This window comes from Lytechinus pictus, chromosome 16 (genome assembly GCF_037042905.1).
Source record: "Lytechinus pictus isolate F3 Inbred chromosome 16, Lp3.0, whole genome shotgun sequence".
Lineage (NCBI taxonomy): Eukaryota > Metazoa > Echinodermata > Echinoidea > Temnopleuroida > Toxopneustidae > Lytechinus > Lytechinus pictus.
The window spans coordinates 3,003,764-3,024,397 of record NC_087260.1 but is presented as its reverse complement, the minus strand read 5'-3'; the positions used below and the strand labels follow the sequence as shown (position 1 = coordinate 3,024,397).

At 38.5% G+C, this 20,634-nt stretch overlaps 1 protein-coding gene across 1 annotated transcript; it reads right to left on the bottom strand.

Annotated features, from left to right (window-relative positions):
• Nucleotides 1-5,150: 5,150 nt before the first annotated feature.
• On the bottom strand, nucleotides 5,151-15,723 carry LOC135157079 (quinone oxidoreductase-like). The gene is made up of 7 exons (XM_064111570.1): nucleotides 15,533-15,723; nucleotides 13,645-13,696; nucleotides 12,534-12,686; nucleotides 10,731-10,832; nucleotides 8,952-9,047; nucleotides 7,420-7,805; nucleotides 5,151-6,719 (listed from the first exon to the last, which is right to left on the bottom strand). Exons 1-6 carry the CDS (start codon nucleotides 15,721-15,723, stop codon nucleotides 7,641-7,643), a joined length of 759 nt encoding a protein of 252 aa, XP_063967640.1. The 3' UTR covers nucleotides 5,151-6,719; nucleotides 7,420-7,640.
• Between the last annotated feature and the right edge of the window lie 4,911 nt (nucleotides 15,724-20,634).

The window sequence follows — 20,634 nt, the reverse complement described above, 5'->3', positions numbered from 1 at the left end:
AGGGATGCCAAAATGATGTTCGAACTGGGGGTCGAATTGATGTTTGAACGGGAGGGGGGCGAATTGATGATCGACCTACATGTAGGGGCGCCAAATTGATACTCGAACTAGGGGGGCGCCGAATTGATGTTCCAACTGGGGGCGCCAAATTGATGTTCGACCTAGGGAGGCCAAATAGATGTTCGACGTAGGGGGGGTGTGCCGAATTTATGTTCGACGTAGGGGCGCAAAATTTATGTTCGACATCGGGGGGCGCCGATTGAATGTTCGAACTAGGGGCGCCAAATTTATGTTCGAACTAGGGGGCGCCGAATTGCTATTCGAACTTGGGGCGCCAAATTGATGTTCGAACGGGGGGGGGGCGCCAAATTGATGTTAGAACTAGGCGGCGCCAAACTGACGTTCGAACTATGGGGAGCTGAATTGATGTTTGAACAAGGGGAAGGGGGCGAATTAATTTTCGAACTAGATGGGGGCGCCAAATTGATGTTTGAACTGCGAGGGGCGCCAAATTGATGTTCGAATTGGGAGGGGCGCCAAATTGATGTTCGAACTGGGGGAGCGCCGAATTGATGTTCAAACTAGCGGGGCGCCAAATTGATGTTCGAACTATATAGGGGAGCGCTAATTTGATGTTTGACCATAAGGCGACAAATACATGTTTCAGAAGGGGGAGGGCAAAGTGATATTTCACATGGCGCCAAATTCATGTTCAACCGAGGGCGCCAAATTGACCTTGAACTTAGGGGGCTCCATGAAAATTCATGTTCGACTGGGGGCGCAACATTGCTCGTATTGCCTGTTCATAGTGAAATTTATTTCCTGCCCAAAAAGGTTAAATTAATGCGGCTGATTTAAAGTAGATTTAAGATTAATCGTTGTTTCACACGACAACGGAGAAAAATGGAATATTTCACATTTCACATACTAAAATACAAAAAGAAGTAGTGAGTGAGTGATTTCATCAGTCTCCTCATTTGCATACCGACAAGGATGTGAATATAACTGGTTTGTGAAATATAGCGAAACTTTAAATTGTTGTAGGCCTACCTATTATCTTTGTGTATTTCATATAAGATTCTCAAAATATTCCTTTTCAGGTGTCTCGATTGTCAAAAATGAAGGCATATGAGCTAGCGCTTTGCGCTCGCATTTTGATTGGTGAGTTCTGTATACCTATACAGTAGCGTAAGGGGGCATAGGGGGCACGTGCCCCCCCCCCCCCAAAAAAAAAAAAAAAAAAAAAAAAAAAGGAGAAAAAGAGGGAGAAAGGAGGAGAAACGTAATGGGGAAAGAAGAAATTATTGTTTATTATAATGTTATATTATATCATAATTATGTTACATAAGAAGCATTTTTTTCATGACTTTATGAAACCGTTTGCTCAGGGCCTATGTCTTCATTGTTCCTGGTGCTCGCATAGACTGTTTGACGAGATGTATAATCCTGTTGTACTAAAACCTCCCGTTTTTAAATCAATATACACCAAATATATTTCCTCGCAATTCGAGTTATTATTGATTGATGTAGTGACATTTGCTTCTTTTTCATGACTACTTAAAGTGATTGCCCAATTTTAAGGTCTTAATATAAAACATTTCCTGTCCGTGCTAACGTTCGCATTAGTTGATTGGTGAGATGTCTGCTCTTCTTTAATTCCTAAAATCAGTCCTTTAATGTCAATTTTTCTGATCTGAATATCACAAATTTTTAGCTCGCGCTTGGCGCTCACATCATTTGGTTAGTGAAATACGTAAGGACTTAGTGAATTCCTACAAACAAGACTTAGAATGCCCCTCTTCAGGTCTGAATTTCATAAATTTTCAGCTCGCGCTCGCAGTATTTGATTAGTGAGATGCGTATGATTATCATGATTACAATGACTACAAAAAGTGCTTCATATGTTTAGGATGCCACTATCATTAGATGACTATGCTTAGATATTTATACTCTTAATGGATACCTAAAATATAGTCCTTAAAATGTCCCTGTTTGGGGTCAATATATACAAAAATTTCAGCTCGCGCTTCGCGCTCGCATTGTTTGTTTAGCGAGACAGGTATGTATCACGATTACAAAAAATTTGCTTATAATGTCCCTTTTAGGTCTGAATATCAAAAAATTTCAGCTCGCTCTTCAGTGAGATACTTATCCGTTTAATGACATTGCATGTCCTTAAAATGTCTCTATTAGGTCAGCATACCTGGCAACTGAGCGCGCTCCCTAAGTGACACCAAATTTGTGGTGGTGCCCCCCCCCCCCCCCATTGCCGTGACCCACGATACGCCACTGTACCTATATATTCTATAACAACTACTTGAATTCCCCCCATTTAATAAATTCGGATCGGGATATGCGCTCGCATTACTTGCTATAAGTGTATCAACCCATGAATGCTGTTCATGATTACAAAAAATATATAATATGCAGTTTTTCAGGCCTCATGCACTGTCAACAAATTTCACGCACTCATTAGGCTTATTAGATTAATAAATATGAAATAAATTTTTTTATGAATTCATAACTAAATTGTCCCTTTTGTTTCATCTCGCGCTTAGCAAGAGGAATAGGAGGATAGTCATCATTTTAATATGATGACATGTCGTAAGGATGTCCCGGCCCTATTTCAAAACTCAAAGTAATAATAATATCAGCTCTTTTTTAAGTGCGATCCATATCCACATTACAATTTTTCTACAAAGTGCATGAAATATAAAGCTGAAATTTACTCTTTTTTCAGATCGGAATATCAAAGTTTCATGATTTTCATGATTAAAGTTGTATTTAGAATGCCTAGATTCTAGGTCTAAATATGAAACACGCTCGCGCATGTTTATACAGATACTCAACTTGTTCTCTAATTTAAATCATTATCCAGTTTCAGATCACAATATCAAAAATGTTCTGCTCGCGCTTTGTGCTCGCATTATTAATGTAGGAAGACCCCATATTACTCATCCTTTTGATGATTTGCAAAACATGAACAGAGTGGCCCATTTTTAGGTCTAAATCTCGAAAAAAATTCTGCTCGCGCTTCGCGCTCGCATCAATCGTTAAATTATATAGCTATCCTGATCACGATTACAAAAACTGATTAAAATTTTCCATTCTTTCTTTAGAAAGTTCAAAAATTTTCAGCTCGCATTTTTTCATTGTTGAAATATGTAACGCCTTCATGGCTAAGTGCAAGCAGTCCTTAACAGGTACCCTTTCAACAGGTACCAGTTCAAAACGTATATAAAAATTTTCTGCTCGCGCTTTGCGCTCTCATGATTAATACTCATCCTTTTCAGGATTTACAAAACATGAATAGAGCGTCTCTTTCAGTAAATATTATAGGACTAAATCTCGAAATTTTCCGCTCGCGCTTCGCGCTCGCATTAATTGTTTACTTATATACCTATTTTGCTTGAGTGACAAAAAGTGCTTAGAATTTCCATTCTTTAGGTGAAAATGTAAAAAGAATAACAAAACCTATGAGCTCTCGCTATACGAGCTCGCATATGCCCATCCTATACTCATGATGGCCAAAGGTGCTTAGAATGTCAAAATTTTAGGTCAGAAAATCAATATTTCTTTTTTGCTCGTGCTTCGCATTGCATCAATATTGTTTAAAAAGATACCCATTCCGTTCATGGTAACAAAAATGCTTTAGAATATCAAATTTTGGGTTGGAATATCCAAAATTTTCAGCTCGCGCTATAAGAGCTCGCATAAAAATAATGTTTAGTTTAGATACCGATCTCTGTTAATGATTATCAAAAGTGCTTTGAATGTCTAAATTTTAGGTCAGAATGTCAAAAATTTTAGATAGATACCCATCCTGTTCATCGTCACAAAAGTGCTTTATTGGAATTTTTCAGTTATGTGTTGGAATATCAACAAATTTCAGGCTGGCTTGCGCTACGCGTTGGCATAAAATGTTTATAATTAGATACCCATCCTGCTTGATTACACAAAGTGCTTAGAATTTCAAAATTTTGGGTCAGGTTATCAAAAGTTTTAGCTCGAGCTTCGAGCTCGCATAAAAAGATACTATCCTGTTCATCATTCATGTTCATTGAGGCGACATTTCTCAAAAAGTAAACAATGGCACCAAAATCAGGCGGGCGCCACGGGGGTGCATCCTGTAAATGCGCCTGCCTTGTTAGATATCGCATCATGTTTGTAAGAAAAACTATATAAGGTATACTACAGACTTAGATGAAGAGTATACCCCGTAAACAAAAATATTTAAAAAACGGGTGAAAATATTTTTTCCGCGCCCCCTCCCCACCCCCCTTAAATTTGTATGCTTCCGCCGCCAATGCTAATAGCATATTTTGTTCGCAAGCAATTCCTCACTTTTAAGCATACGGAAATTAACGGAATCAAGCAAAAGCAATTGCTATTTTTCATGCATCTGATCTCAGAGAGCATATATAGGGTTAGAGTTAAGATTGTAATAGTGTTTTTGATTCAGAATAATGTAAAGATAAGGATCAGGGTTTATTTAGATTTGGAGGTTGGATTTTAGGTTTGGCTTAACATGCAGATTTTCCGACGGAGATTGTCATCTGTCCCAATTATGTACTGGAATCTAATAAACATATTTAACTAACTCTTAAGATGCGGATAGAATTAATAAAATGTATATTTTTAAAGGAAAAATCCACTCCAGAAAAAAATGTTGGTTAGAATCAACAGCCTGAAAATTCGAACAAAGCATATAAAAAATAACACAAAAAATTTGGCTCGAAAGTTATGACATTTTAAACTTTGGCTTATTTTTGTCACAAAACAGTAACTCAGCGATATGCAAATGAGAGTCGATGTCCCTCACTATTTTTTTTTTCACTTTTTGAATTAGGCCCTACACGATATTTCATTTATGTTACAGATAAAGACCAACTTGTCTTTTCCATGAAATCTTTTAAAATTGCTAGTTCAGAGGAGCAATGTGAGAAGAAAACTCGAATATTTTATTTGATGAAATACAAATGAGTGGGTGACGTCATTTTGATGAAATTTTCAGTGTTCTGCTTGTTTGATTTTTTTTCCTGATTTATTCAAGTAATTTTTTGGGGGGTTTAGGTGAACTTGTCCTTTAAATACATGCTCTCTTTGAAATGTTAACAAACTGACAAATAAAATGAAAGAAGTGTTCGCCGTTCAATTTGCTTAATAATATAAGAAAATTTATTGCATCGAAAGGTATCAGAATAAATTCAATAAAAACAAACTGAAAATGTGAAATGTATTGTACAGACATTATAAGTATATACACGGCGAGCGATGGCGTTTCGCACCGCCTTTGCATAACCCGGCGATGAATATCCCACGTCCATGCAGTCATCAACCACACGTTTCGTGAAAAAAAAACGCCTGTCGGCTAAAATTATTACTAGTATACAATATGGTTACTTACACCAGCTTAGACCCAACTATTCATAGATTTAGGTGTGTAGGATTTAACAAAAGGTGGCAAAATATAGAAGATTCATCTAAAGTGATTTCTGAATGACGGACATCTGAAACGGGGGGGGGGGGGGTGGGTGGGAGCTTTAATCCCAACCGTTTGTTCAATACCCCTCCCCACTTTCAAAATCGTTTCGCGGAAAACCGAGACAAATATGAGTAATAATAGTGATACTGTTAATCGGTAAGTCCCACAAAAAAAGGTAACAGGGATTCCCCGTAAGGTGATTTTTTTTCACATACCCAAAAAATTTATGATATTTCATTTTAACAACTTTTCCTCTCATTTTGAGATGAGCAACAAGAGTTTGAAAAATTCATTTTCAAACCAACTTGTGCAGAAGAATGGGTCTAGATGTGTTCAGGCCCGCTTTGACCCTGAGTAAGACAGGAATTGCTCAATAACATATCTTTTAGTGTTTTGTTAAGTTTCTTGCAATAACCGCTAAATGAGACTGGATTCAGATTCATGCGCGAGTTTCTGCGCAAATCGTCCAGCTAGGGTATGCCCCAGTTTTTACTCCGCAAAGTGTGAACAAAATTTCAATAAGCATTTGGTCTCGAATGAAAGAAAAAAAAAATCAATTCTTACGATAAGTAGCCCCCCCCCCCCCCTCGTTATTTTTCTTTTTTTATCTATAAAGTTTGATAAACATTCAATAATATTAAGATATCTTACTCAAAAGATGGGTTTCCTTTTTTGTGGGACGCACTGTGCTGTATATCGCGTCGAGTTCACAAACCTTTTTTACCAATGCCCGCCTTTTTTTTTTCAAAATGCATAAGGCCACATTAAACATGAACAACAATCATTGAAGTGGAGGAAGGGGGTGATGGGGCATTACTAGATGCAAACATACCGGGGGCCGTTTCATAAAGCTGTTCGTAAGTTAAGAGCGACTTTAAGAACGACTGGTGATCCTTTCTTACGCGCTAAACCATCGCCAATGAATATACCATTTACCACAAGGAAGGATTACCAGTCGTTCTTAAAGTCGCTCTTATCTTACGAACAGCTTTATGAAACACCCACCAGCATTATATCTTACATGTCTTACCGTAATGTCATTTTTATGACATATTGAATATTGTTGGGCCTACCATCATATCACGCTACCTAATACACTAATACACATTATCAATAATTGGTTAAAACAAAGTGTGAATTTTCATACTAACATTTTCGGCAAAAAGAAGCTGCTGAAAACTGCTTATCTAATAAAAGAGAGCCAATGGAGTAAATTAGAAAGTCAAAAAGGGGCCTAAGCTTTCGATCCTAGCAGAATCTTCGTCGGAGGCAAAATGACCAGAAAGCTTAGGCCCCTTTTTGACTTACTAAAATTTTCAACAGTTAAAGATTGATACGCCACTGTCAATCACTTTAGGGCTATTCGTTATCGCTGCACACTTACACTGTAAAAACTGTGGTGTTAAAACTGACACCAGTTGGTGTCAATAGAGGACCACACCCCGAGGTGTTAAAATTCCACCCTAGAGATTGAACATAACACCAAATAGTGTAAATGTAACAACCAAAGGTGTTGTAATAACACCTATAGGTGTTAAACTAACACCATCAATTTAACACCGGAGTAAAATAACTGGTGTGGTCCTCTATGTTCACCGGTTAACACCACAGTTTTTGCTGTGTACAATTTTGGGCAACAAATAAATATAATAGTTCTGGGCAATTATTATCCAATTGAGCAAATTTATTACCCAATTGTTAGGTTTTATTACCCAATTTGGACAGATTTTAACCAATAGTTGTGTGGACAGTATGTTGCCCAGTAATGGTTAAAAATTGGGCCTCTATCGACCATCCCTTATAAGATTGTAGGTATGGTTGGCCAAGTGTGCATGGTATATAGTCCATTAATGAATGCGTAAGAGAGGGTTCAATCTTAAAGCGTAAGTTGCAGCACCATATGCTCATTACGCAATTTTTCGTAGTCCAAATGCCTATGTACTTTTTCATAATTATCTGTGTAATCTATTCGTTATGATATAAAGATGCGTGTATAATATAAAATATAAATATATAAATAGATCCTTTTTATTGTTCTCCAACGCTTTCATATTTAGTAAAAAAACAATAAAAAGTTGTATTGCACATCTTTATTCATCAAATGAATTCCAAACAATCTTTAGTGCTCAAAGCAAATAAATAGATCAATAATATATTATTCAATAGTAAGTACAGTTTTTCCTGTCGCTCCGCTTCGTGTTTCTATGTCTCGATGGCTGGCGATGACGTCATCAAGTTTGAATCTACCTCCGATGTAGGGTTTTAGCCAGCCTTCTTCCACGCCGCGGTAAAGTGTGTCGTGCATGTCCAATCTCGCTTCCTGTAAGACGACAGTGACAATGATTGAAATATAGGGCCTTCTTTATATCCTATAAGCTTGTCAAGTAATCGCGTCGAGTAGGGTCGTCGCGGGCAACCCGACCTTTCTTGGAAAGGACCCCCTAAATAAAAAAAGGCTGGGTCCAACATTCGGTAAATAATCCTCTTTTATCTTCTGGGGACGGGCTTTTGCCCCCCCCCCCCCCTTCCCCAACCTCTCTCTGTCTCCCTCTCTCTCTTTCTTTTCATTCGATGACTTTGGAATAACTACGTTCATGATATTGTGTTAGATTTTTGCCCGGGGATTTTTTGCCGATTTGTCGCCAAATAAAAAATTCACTTTTACAAACATTCGCGTAAAACACAACCAGCACAAAATTCGAAAAAAGTTCTATTCTTATCAGCCGATCTATCAGACCTTTTGGGAACTGGGTCTAGTTAGCCCTTTTCATGCACGAAAGGTCGGGTTACCCGACGCGATATGACGCGATTATTTGACGGAATGACACAAGTCTTTTCTTGCATGGAAAGCGTTAAAAGGGGACAATTTTTCCTTCAATAATTTCCTTGATTAATTACAAACAACATGGGAAAAAAAGATATGAGGGGACATGATATGAAGAAGAAACACACAGAAAAAAATATTAACATATGGGAAAGAGATGGTCCATCTCTTTCCCATATGTTAACACCCCCCCCCCCCCCTTCGAATCAATCCAGAATTGACTGGGGGCGGCTGAATTATTATTTGCGTGTCTCTCTTTTATTTTATTTTCTTTTTTCTTGGTCGCGATTTTTTTTTTTGGGGGGGGGGGAAGAGACCCATCTGTACGCCACTGGTTTTAATTCCCTCGACCGACTTTTTTTTAAAAGTAACTCGGGTCTACACTTTTATTATAGGCATATTCAATATTACTCGAATCATTAAGAAATGGAAAAGTTCAAAACAAAATAAAAATCGAGAAAAGACATGGCACACTCTACTACCCCCAAGAGGAAATAAATAAAAATAATAAGATGTAGAAATAAACAAATGAATAGATAAACAAATAAATAAATAAATTAATTAATAAATAAATTAATACATAAATAGATAAATACATAAACAGATAAATAAATAAATGAATAAATAAATAATATCACTTACCGTATCACAGAAAAATAACGCACTTCCGGTTACTGTACTTTCTTTTGTCACCATCTCTTGTGGATCGCATGATGTGATTCCTCGCTTGCCAACGATCTGAAAGTGAGCAATTCATTGTAATAAGAATTTTACGTTTGAGATTATAGGATTTCAAATCATGTTCACTATATATCTCCGGCTATTTGCAATGGAAACTGCAAATCTTGGGGATGTATTTCCCATTCCATATATTCGAAATACTGTTTACTTTTTGCTTAAGCAGGTAGACCTGTAAAAGTTATACATAGACCCTATTTCTTTAGAAAAAAATCAATAACAACAACATAACATAGTAACTAGCACAGGTTTGGAAATCATATAATTTTCATTACTCATAATTGTACAATCACAACAACTTGCTATACCTCTACAATGGAAGATGATGTACATGATTATGATAATCATTTTCATAATGGATTTGGTGAACTTATACAAATTATCAATTTTGTTTTCATTATCAAGTTTCATTATGTAAGTATAAGTTTGTCTTTGTCGCTGAGATCTTTAAACTGCTCAAACATTTCTGCCATTTTGTCGAAAAATACATCCTATTAGTCAATTAACCCTAGAATATTATTGCACGTACGTTCTTAAATGTGTTGCTATTATATCTGGGCGTCTACGTCTTCAGGAGACCGTTTCATGAAAATTGTCCGCTCTGACAAGTTGTCTTTCTCCGACAGTTACCACAGTAACAGTCAGAGGCCGGTGCCTTTCAGCCAATCAAAAGCAAGGATTTCACTGAAATTGTCAGCACTGACAACTTTCATGAAACACCCACCCGGTTTCTATATGAAGAGTTTAGTTGCAAAAGGGGTTAGGTCCACTTTGGACCATTCCGAGAAAAACCATGTTGTTTATTCTCACTCATAGCAATATTCTTATGAGAAACTAAATTGTCATGATGTACTACCCTATCATGTGAACATAAAATTGGGTATAAAAGAAATCTACCTGTCTTCAATTTTTTTCTATACATTAAAAAAAAATATCATTGTGGACCTAACCCCTTTTGCAAGTAAACTGAAATTAATCCAATAACTTTTGATTAAAAAAGTGATTTTTCTTTGCCACTTTCATTCACGTTTTCATTTGAATTTCAAACTGTCTTTGGTATCATCAGAGTGACTAAAAATTTAGAGGTTTAGAGAAAGAAAACAATAAAATCTAAGAAAAATGGACCTAACCCCTTTTGACAAATGAGTTCTTCAGAAGAGTTTGGTTGCAAAAGGGGTTAGGTCCACTTCAAGAAAATCATTTTTTTTTTAATTCTCCCATATTGCAATATTTTTATGCGAAACTGAATTTTCATGATACCCTACCATGAGAACATAAAGTTGGGTATAAGAGAAATCTGCCTGTCTTCATATTTTTTAAGATATTCTTTTCCAAAAAAAATCGGTGTGGACCTAACCCCTTTTGAGAAAAAGGTGATTTTCTTTGCCATTTTAGTCCACTTTTTAATAGGAATTTCAACTTTTCTTTGGTATCATCTTATAGAGCTACTAAAAATTTATACACTGAGACATAAAAATCAAATTTGATGAAAAATAGACCTAACCCCTTTTGCAAGTGAGCTCTTCATATGTAAATTGACCGTAATGCTAGAGGACTGCCACACTCACCAAACCGACCAAAGGTAAATAAAAACTACTACGTTATTTTTCAATGACGTACCACCGGGATCGATATGAAATCGATCCCAGTGGTGTGACTAGGGTGTATAAGAAATCAACTTACCACGATGTGACCGTGCTTGGATACGATTTCGAGATCGAAATGGAAGTTGACGTCGACGTTTGTTTCCAAGATAACGTTCACTCCCTTTGGGCCAATCGCCGCCTGTTCGAGAGTTTAAAAAAATTATTCACACTATAGATAATAAACAGTTTAATGAAAATTGAGGGGAGTTCACCCTGACAACAAGCTGCTTTTAATAAAAGCAGAAAATTGTAGAAAAATATAAATTTAGGTTCGACTAAAATCCATCAAAGAATAATACGGAAGTTATTTTTTTTTTCATTTATATATTTGTGATGTCATTGTGCTAGCAACTGTTTAGATATATAGGCCTACAGAATGTGAGTATTTATTATTCTATTGAACCTTGTTAATTACCATTTTAATTTCATATTTTTATACGTTGCTTATCACAGGGATCTTACTTATAGACAAGCGATGCTTTTCAATGCGTTGTAATAATTTTCATTTCTCTTATCTAAACACTGCTTTGTACTAACTTTGATAATCTTTTTGAATTTGATATAAAAAAAAAGAAGAATGAATTCAATCATGCAATACGCATTTTCATTTTCGTTTAATGGTTTATTCTATAGACACGTATCGCAGTAAAAACTGAATTACACATGCTTTACAGGGTATTAATTAAATACATGGTAAAAAAATACGGAGACAATTAAAATTAATCACATACATTTGCACAGTAAGTTATTATTAAAGATGAATGAATAACAGGAGAATGCATATGATAGATTGAAAAAATCATTCATAATAAAACTTTTAAAAACACAATAGGTCAATGGTTATTAAAAAGAATTCACAATTTCTAAGCATATATATATATATTAAACGTTTAAGAATTTTCAAATTATTTCAGTTATGATTTGTTAAGCACACGTACAAGATAGGGAGGGCACTGCTTCTAAATATGTTTGTCTTGTATATGAATTCTGTATATTTGTTTGCATTTCGAAGACTGACATAAGTTATTTTATTCAAAACAAATAGCAAAATCTTGAGTAAGTTTTCTCTTCGAGACAATAGAGTTGGTAATCCTAGCTCTACCAATAATTCAATCAATTTCCTTAAATGGCATACCAGTATATTTAAGTGATTTTTTTGTGACTAAGAATATTTTTCTCATATAAGCGGATTTGCATTGACATGTCTGATGGTATATCAGGGGTGGATCCAGAATTTTCCAAAAGAGGGGGGGGGGGCACATTTTCCCGAGGAAAATTTGACCCAAAAAAAAGGGAGGTCCATCAAAAATTGAGGGTCATTTCGTCCAATTAAAATTTTACTAGTAAAAAAAAGGGTCCTCACTTGTGCATGAACGGCATATTCCTATAAAATATGTTGTGACTTTCAAAAGGGGCACTTGTGTAAGAACGACATAATCAAATTGAAATTTTTTATTATGGCTCTCAAAAGGGGGGCACGGGCCGGATGTTTCATGTCATTTTCTTTTCCCATCTTTTGCAAACTGGTCGGTATATTCCCCTTCTTGTTGTTGACGATGGAACAATCAAATACAAACATTAATTACAGAGTGGCCCAATTTCGGTCTACGTTCGTCAATGTGTCAGTAAATTCAATAGGTTCAAGTTCTATTTATTTATTTTCTCACCAATACAAAAAAAAAATACAATATGTACAAGAATGAAAATTACATGTATAAGAGAAAAACGGAAACTACTAATAAGTTCATAAGAACTTGTGAGTCGTAGCTCCCAGTAAAACAAGGTAAATAAAGAAAACGATCGAAATGTAGAGAGAAAATAAAATGATTGAAATATATACCTTTACTGTTTCTTTGAAATCTCTCTCTTTATAGTCGAATACGTCATCCGCCCCCATTTCTCTGACAATTTGGCGCCCTCTTTCGCTACCAGCTGTTCCAAAGACACGCGAAGCACCAAGTCCTCTCGCAAGCTGAACAGCAGCCAGGCCGACCTAATGGGGGAATTAGAAGCATAAATTATATGATTAAAAGGGGCGAGGTTCCAGGGGCAATGTTTTCGAGTTGTTTCAATTTGTTTTTCAAGTAGTGAAATAAAAAGAAGAAATAGGAGATAAGGAAGAAAAGGAGGGGAGACGGGGAAGAAAAAACTTATGGAAAAAGAGTATAAAAAGAAGGTCCGTGTCAATTTTATATAAACCCTTTTATTTGGGTGACACAGCTCTTGCTCCTGCGACATTTGCCCCGGTCTCAATATCTCATAGGGCATAAGGTTAGAGTTAGATTGTAATAGAGTTTTTGGGTTCAGAATAATGTATAAGATATAGGATTAGGGTTGATTTAGTTTTGGAGGTTACATTTCATGTTTGGCTTAATGTGCAGAATTTCCATCGGAGCAATTGTCGCCAAATAAAAGGTCATGGAACCATTAATATTTTGATTGAGAAACAAAAGGTCATTTTATCCGTCCCCCCTCCCCTCTCCCCGAACAAAATATCTAGTCGCAGCCCCATTAACAGTAACCATCTTAAACCCTCGTATCTAGTACATGTTGTAGTTTTAAAGATAATAGAGATTTCTCGTCCGGTCACGTACAGAGGATTCAAAAACATAGAAAATGTATTGTCAAATGCTCTTCATGACAAAGAACAATCAAGAAGTCTATGTCGAAAATCGGTGAATCAAAACAGCAGTTTCTTCTTTGACTCTGGACAAACGATATATTTGCAATTGTTCGTCCGCTCCAAGCCTTAGGACGAAACTATTGTTTCGGTTCACCAGTTTTCGACAAAGACCTCCCAGCTGATCTTTGTCATGTTGAATGATGCTTGTTTAACTGCAGGGCACCTTCGTAAAGCATTTTTTTTTCAAAGCTGAACAGGTCAACCCTGCAGTATAAAATAAAACACAATACATAAAAAGAAATATAAAGGACTTCAGAAAAATACTTACAGCTCCACTAGCTCCCTGTACTAAAACACTATCACCGCGTTGAAAATGAGCTCTGGAATCAGAAGAAGGGTGCAAAGTAAGAGACAAAGTGTTCGTTAAAATACTATTCAGGGTTAAAAGTATTCATTTCCAATTATTTGATAAAATGTAACAAAAAATAATCCACACAATGACAGAGAAATTTGATAGCGAGTGAGAAGGTTAGGGGGTGAACAAATACTAGCAATTTCAAGTTCATCGGGCAATGGAAGAAATATGTTTAATCACGTGATCTAACTTTTGTCCTATCGGAAAGCAGGGTTTTGTATACATGGTAAATGGAAAATGATGACATGAAAAAAGACACACAATGTTTTGGTATTTACATTTTTAATTGAATTATTTGATAATAGTATTGCCAAAAATGTGTGGTATTAGATAATTCTAAAAAGTGTGTGAAGGGGGAGTTTTTTCCGAAAAGTGAAAGTATAAACGATAATGTTATTGTGGTTTTCGGGGGATGTTAAGAGACGCTCAATGCGAATATGAAGCAAACTGGGCGTTGTGGCGTGCGCCTGTAATCCAAGCTGTGGGGAAGTTACAAATTGATGCAGAGGTTCGAGGTTCGAGCCCTGGTCACGTCTTTCGGATGGTGACGTTAAAGGTCGGTCCCAGACGTAAATAATCATATCTGATTGATACACGTCTGACAAAACTCAAATACACACGAATATGAAGCAAAGCTACGTTTATCTTCTATTGCATCTTAAAGCTTTTCCGTTGAAGATGAGCATGGGTTCAAGGATTCTCAAATTTAGGGAAGAAATGAGAAGAAAGCGAATATCAAGACAAATGATTTGTGTTATGCAACAGTAAGGCAGTAAGTGCAATACATTAAGAATAAAAGGTCATTATGTCGATCGACCGTTTTACCTCCCCCACGTACTCCCCTCCCCAATGAAATACAATCGAGCGGGTACCAACGTAACAACTATTCCTCTGATTAATTGCTTCCTGGTCGAAACATATTGCACCACCACTTCAGTAACTTACTATACCACTACACTTACAACCACCATCACTCGGAATAGTCTGAAACCCGGGGGGGGGGGCCACTTCCATTCACGAGAGGATACCATGCGCGACCATGGGGTCTCGAAAAGCACCCTAAACACGTAATTTCCATATTCTGAAAATGCACCCCTTAACAAGTATTGGCGCGTGAAACCCTACCCTTAACAAGTATTGGAAACAAAACGATACTCTTGGCAAATATTCCCTGAAATGAACCCCTAAACAAGTACAGGAATGTTTTATTGTTACGGTCGTCGGCTTTACCTTATTTGGTTTAGTACGACCCCACTTTCTACACCTCGCGCAAATCGGACTCTAAACACGAAGTGTTGGGGCAAAATGGACATCCTTTATAAAACATTTTAATTTTGTTTTATCATTCCCGCAAATTCGACCCTAAACACGTAATTTTCCTAGCGAAATAGACACCCTATTTTCATTATTTTTGTGTTTTTGACACCCTTATCACGTTACGTACGTAACGTGCCCTATCGTGAAAAGGACATCCTTTTTACGTGTTTTTTTGGTCGCGCATGGTATCCACTCGTCAATGTAAGTGGCCCCCCCCCCCCCCCCCCCGGGGTCTGAAAGCAAAGACTCATGTTTGACATCTTAACAAATGACACCATGTCAAGAATGATGACTATCTAGACGCCAAACTCCCGGGCCTGTCTGTGTCAACATGTTTGTGTCAAATAAGAGCCAGCCACAGTACATATTACATCTAGTCTCACTCCTTCAGACTCTGCATTATGCACTATGTCAACTGCGGAAACCAAAGGTCTGTGCCTGCAGACTACACTTGGACCACTTATTGCCACAACTATCGACTTACCTGGTGAGAGCGCGAAGCGCGCTGAAGTAAGGGATTGGTAAAAGAGCTCCTTCTTCAAAACTGAGTTTATCATGGAGTTTATAAACCCTATCTGCATCTGCTAAACAGTACTCCGCATACGTCCCCGTTATGGGTTGACATACATACACACGATCTCCAGGCTGGAAATTGATTAGAAAAAAGGCAAACATCATTATTCAGATATTTATTCAAAATTACCTATGTTTCATAACTTGCTAGAATAGTCGCTGATTTAAGAAGTCACGGATCCAGGTGGAGGCACATACGGTACACCCCCCCCCCCCTTTGAGGGCCGTAAAATATGTATTTATTTCTGTATGGACGATATCGTGCATACCCAAGTGAAGACCTTTTGGAGGCTTGTCAAACTTTTCGTGACCTAAATCATCATTTAAACGTATTTAATTTGAAAAAAACTCTGATACATTTTATATAAGATAAAATGATATTATATTTCACTCTTTCCATTTCTATTTTTTCTTCTTTTTTGTTGAAGCTCTTGAAAGGGGTGCTTACATGGCTTTTATAAGCTTGCCCCATCTGTTCGCCGTTGGGGGTAGTCCTTTAGACTAAACTTTTAAGTACACTCTTAGCTTTATTTTCACAAGGCCTCGTAAGGGCGTGAATACTATAATGTGAGCGCGAAGCGCGAGTTGAAACTTGTAATATACCTATTTGAAAAGGGCAATTTTAAAGACTTTTGTACGTTTTCATGATTCTTTCTCTTTTATAACCTCTTTTAAATTTCAATTCTCAGTTCTCTGGTATCTTCTCCACCCATTTTACATCATAAACCTGAATAAAGGATAGGACCTACTAATAACAAATTGCCATTGTTTAGGTTAACCTTTAATATACCAGTACCTCCACAGGTTATTGTTTCCTGTAATAAAGTGCTACTCGTGTCTTATTACCTTTCACCCATCTGTTTCGATGTCATAAAACATTAATAGATAAGTAGTTGGTATATAGACGGTACAAAGTGCTATAATCATATTACAAAAATACAACGATTGATTTCGTGTCGATGCTTGAATATTAATATCTTCGAATATTTTTGAAGTCCGCCTTGACACACCTCCTGAACCCCTTTTAAATAATTTACACTGGCTCCCTATTAGACAACGTATTAATTTTAAGTTACTTCTCTTTGTATACAAATCTCTCTATAACCTAGCCCCAAAATACTTGTCTGATTGTTTAGAAATTTATGTCCCAGGTAGAAAAACTAGATCCTCTGAAGACCCACTTAAATTAACATATCCAACAAAAAGAAAACAGACCGGAGATAGAACATTCACCGTTGCATCCTCAATGGAATGGAACAAACTCACTCTCACAATAAGACAATCCCCAACAATGGAGTCCTTCAAGAAATCCCTTAAAACCCTTTTGTTCTAGGCAACTGCCTTCATTTAATATGTCATTCTGATTTTTGTTTGTATAAATAATGTGGCGGCCCTCCTTCTTGGAACGGGTTCTGGATGCTGGGGGGCCGGCCTGTCCCTTGCCTCTATCACCTTCATCCGTTGATGAATTACTAGCCATTCTTAATGCGAGCGGTTTCCTTATATCTGTATATATGGCGTAATGTAGAGACCCGGGCGTGTTCCGTTTTCCCAAAATATATGGGGGTGGAGTGTTGAGGGGTAGTGTGAACAGGTGAAATATAGAATAACAGGGGATTTCTATTGGGGCTGTATAATCTCTATGGGAAGGCTTATACTGTAGTAGTCAATGGGATTCCATAGATCACACAGGTTGGAGACGATGAATACATTTGGTGTATGACAACGGTCATAATTTAATTATACATCATTGTTCAGCATTTGTACAGGTTATCACCATTAACACCGTCACCAATTATCCAGAAATGTATTTGCAGTAGTAGAAATTAAGCGAGCATTGTTCATTTCCAAACCTTTTCTTGATTCAGCCCAGTTGGAGAGGAGCGCAGAGAGTTCGTCGTCCGACTCCGACCTCAGCCGCCGTCGAAGTGACGAGCTCACTGCGAAACTCCGCTATTTATAGTCTCCGAGAGCTGCCTTACGCAGTGCGTTGCGTAAGTCGATCATTGAGTTCTAACGCACCAAATGCTATAGCGCCATCTACGTTTACCGCATTATAACTAAAAACCGTAGCGGACGGGTTCGCTACACAGCCCCCCTCTTCAAGGAATGTGTCCTCACATTTGTTTTATCCTCACATTAGCAGAGGGATTCCAAACAATTTGACAAAGCAACCAAAATGTATTGAATTATATGCATCGCTGTATTAATCATACTGAGAGTTATGTCCTCTTATATACACGCCTTATATGGATACTATGTACAATAAATCTCTCTGCATCTTCCATAACTTATTTCTGTAAGCAACATAATCATCATTCTCATTAGCTGTATGAACGTGTTCATTCTGTGGACATTAATTCTGAATATAAACATTACAGCGAGTGCTTCTATGCAAAATTAGTTTCATAAGTATCTGTGAGTCGAGGACACCTCCTTGAACAATATTATCCGAAAAGATAATGGTGTGGTGTTTCACAAAACAAATAAATGACTTACACTACGACATAAATATGGCGAAACATTTATATATATACAAGTCCAGTATAGATTGGGTTGTTTTCCACATTGGTTCAACAGTTCGTGTGGATTAGTGCTTCTATCTCATTATTTCATTCTTCAACCGTCAGAATCCTTGCGTCTTCTTTTAGGCCACGCAGTAGATCCATAGAACGATATATATTAACAGTTTGTCAGTTTTAGAAACAGCTAGAATACAGTTCCACGTCTGTCTTCAGATGGAAAGTTATGAGTGTTCAATAGAAATAGTCTGGAGGTCTTCTCCGCCTCCTAGGATAGCGTGATGGGTTGACGTCTGAGTCACTAAAATCATCAGGTAATGGAATCCCTGGTTCTACTGTAGTCTCAGTAGAAGCCTGAGTAGGTTGTCCATCATCCACAACATCTGGTTCACGATTGGTAGTCACCTCGTCTGTTAGGTCGGCTGGCTGAGTCCTCCAGGCCTCCGGTACATCAGATCCGTTGTAGAGCTTCAGTCGGTCAAAGTGGACCACTCTCAGTTTGCTCCTGGGGGATCTCTGGATACGATAGGTCACGTCGGAAAGTCTGGACACCACTCGATAGGGACCTTCCCATTTGGGTGCTAATTTGGGGCTGACTCCCTTCTTCCTGGCATTGTTGCGGAGCCATACGAACTGTCCAGCTTCATAGAGTTTCCCATCTGATTTCCGATCATAGTTCCTCTTCTGGCGTCGCAGTTCAACACCCTTACGTTGCTGGGCCCTCTGGTACGTCTCTTCCATTCTTTCCCTCAGCTGCTGAGCATAGTCAGTCCACTCACTTCCATCCTGTTTGGAGAACTGCAAATCGATAGGCAGTGAAACCTCTCGGCCAAACATCATCATGTTTGGAGTCTCCTTGATTGTGTCGTGCGTGGAGCTTCTGTATGCAGCCGTGGCGTAGGGTATATACCTGTCCCAGTCCCGCTGGTGCTTCTCTGGATCCAATAGGGTAGCAAGAATGTTGATCAGTGTCCGGTTGAACCTTTCAACCATCCCATCACTCTTTGGGTTGTACGGTGTCGTCCTTGTCTTTCTGACACCCAGTAGTTGACACACTTCTTGGAAGATGTTCGACTCGAAGTTCCTGCCCTGGTCACTATGTATCTCTTTAGGAACTCCATAGCGGCAGATGAATTCGTCCACTAGCTTCCGTGCCACTGTTTCAGCTCTTTCATCTGGTATTGCATATGCCTCGACATACTTGGTATAGTAGTCAGCTACCACAAGAATGTACTTGTTCCCGTCATCAGTAACTGGCAATGGTCCCATAATGTCCAGGGCGATCCTCTCCATTGGATACCCACTCTGCCTCTGCTGTAGCGGAGCTCTTTTCCCTGGTCCTGCCTTCTGTCGGCGAGCGCAGTCTGGACATTGCCTAATGAAGGATCTGACATCTTCCTTCATTCCTACCCAGTAGAAGCGTTCCTGTACCTTGTGAAGAGTCTTTGTCATACCAAGATGTCCTGCCATGGGAGAAGAGTGTAGGTCCTGTAGCACCTCCGGTATCAGAACTTTAGGTAGTACATAACGCCACCTGACATCACGTCCATCTCCTGATTCCCACCTCCTGTAGAGAACTCCATCTTTGACATCTAGCTGGTCCCAGTGATCCAGGAGAACCTTGACCTTAAAAGGATATGCCGTCGCCTCTTCCCGGGATGGCTTCCTTCCTTTCATCAGTGCATTCCTGACTGGATTTATGTTAGGATCTTCCTGCTGGGCCTCTTGGATGTCAGCTAGGTTGTCATTCCTCAACGTGATGACGTTGATATTCCTAGTGTCTCCTCCGTAGATGCAGCCTCCTTCTCGCTTACACTGCCTGCATGGTCTTCGTGATAGAGCGTCAGCGTTGCTGTGAATCCTTCCAGCTCTATGTATAATCTCAATGTCGTAGCTTGATATGACTTCCAGCCATCTTGCCAGCTGACCTTCAGGTTGCCGGAAATTCATCAGCCATCTCAGAGCTCCATGATCAGTCCTCACCTGGACGTGGCGACCATACAGATACTGCTTGTAGTGTTTGAGATACACTACTACAGCAAGTAGTTCCTTACGGGTTACACAGTAGTTCCTTTCCGGTTTGCTTAGGACTCGGCTTCCATAGGCAATGACCCGTTCCTGGCCATTCTGTATCTGGGAGAGTACACCGCCGATACCATCATTGCTGGCGTCTGTGTCCAGAATGAACCTTCCCTCCTCGGTAGGGTATACCAGTATTGGAGCCGTGACTAGTCTGTGCTTTAATTCCTCGAAAGCTTCTTGGCAGTCCTGGTTCCACTCAAACTTCCGTCCTTTCTCTGTCAGTTGATGCAGAGGCCTAGCAATTCTGGCAAAGCCTTCAACGAAGCGACGGTAATAAGATGCAAGGCCTAAGAATCCACGGACCTCCCTCACTGACTCGGGTCTGGGCCATGTCCTGATTGTTTCTGTTTTGTCCTTCTCAGTCGATATACCTTCTGCAGAGACGACGTGCCCAAGGTATGAAACAGAA

Bases quoted from the DNA above. Each gene is read 5' to 3' on its own strand.
- LOC135157079 (XM_064111570.1), bottom strand. From the start codon at position 15,723: ATGTTTGCCTTTTTTCTAATCAATTTCCAGCCTGGAGATCGTGTGTAT. The intron at 13,697-15,532 runs GTAAGTCGATAG...TTCTGATTCCAG, and splicing joins GCGCTTCGCGCTCTCACCAG to AGCTCATTTTCAACGCGGTG. The intron at 10,833-12,533 runs GTATATATTTCA...ACTCTCGAACAG, and splicing joins ATTTCAAAGAAACAGTAAAG to GCGGCGATTGGCCCAAAGGG.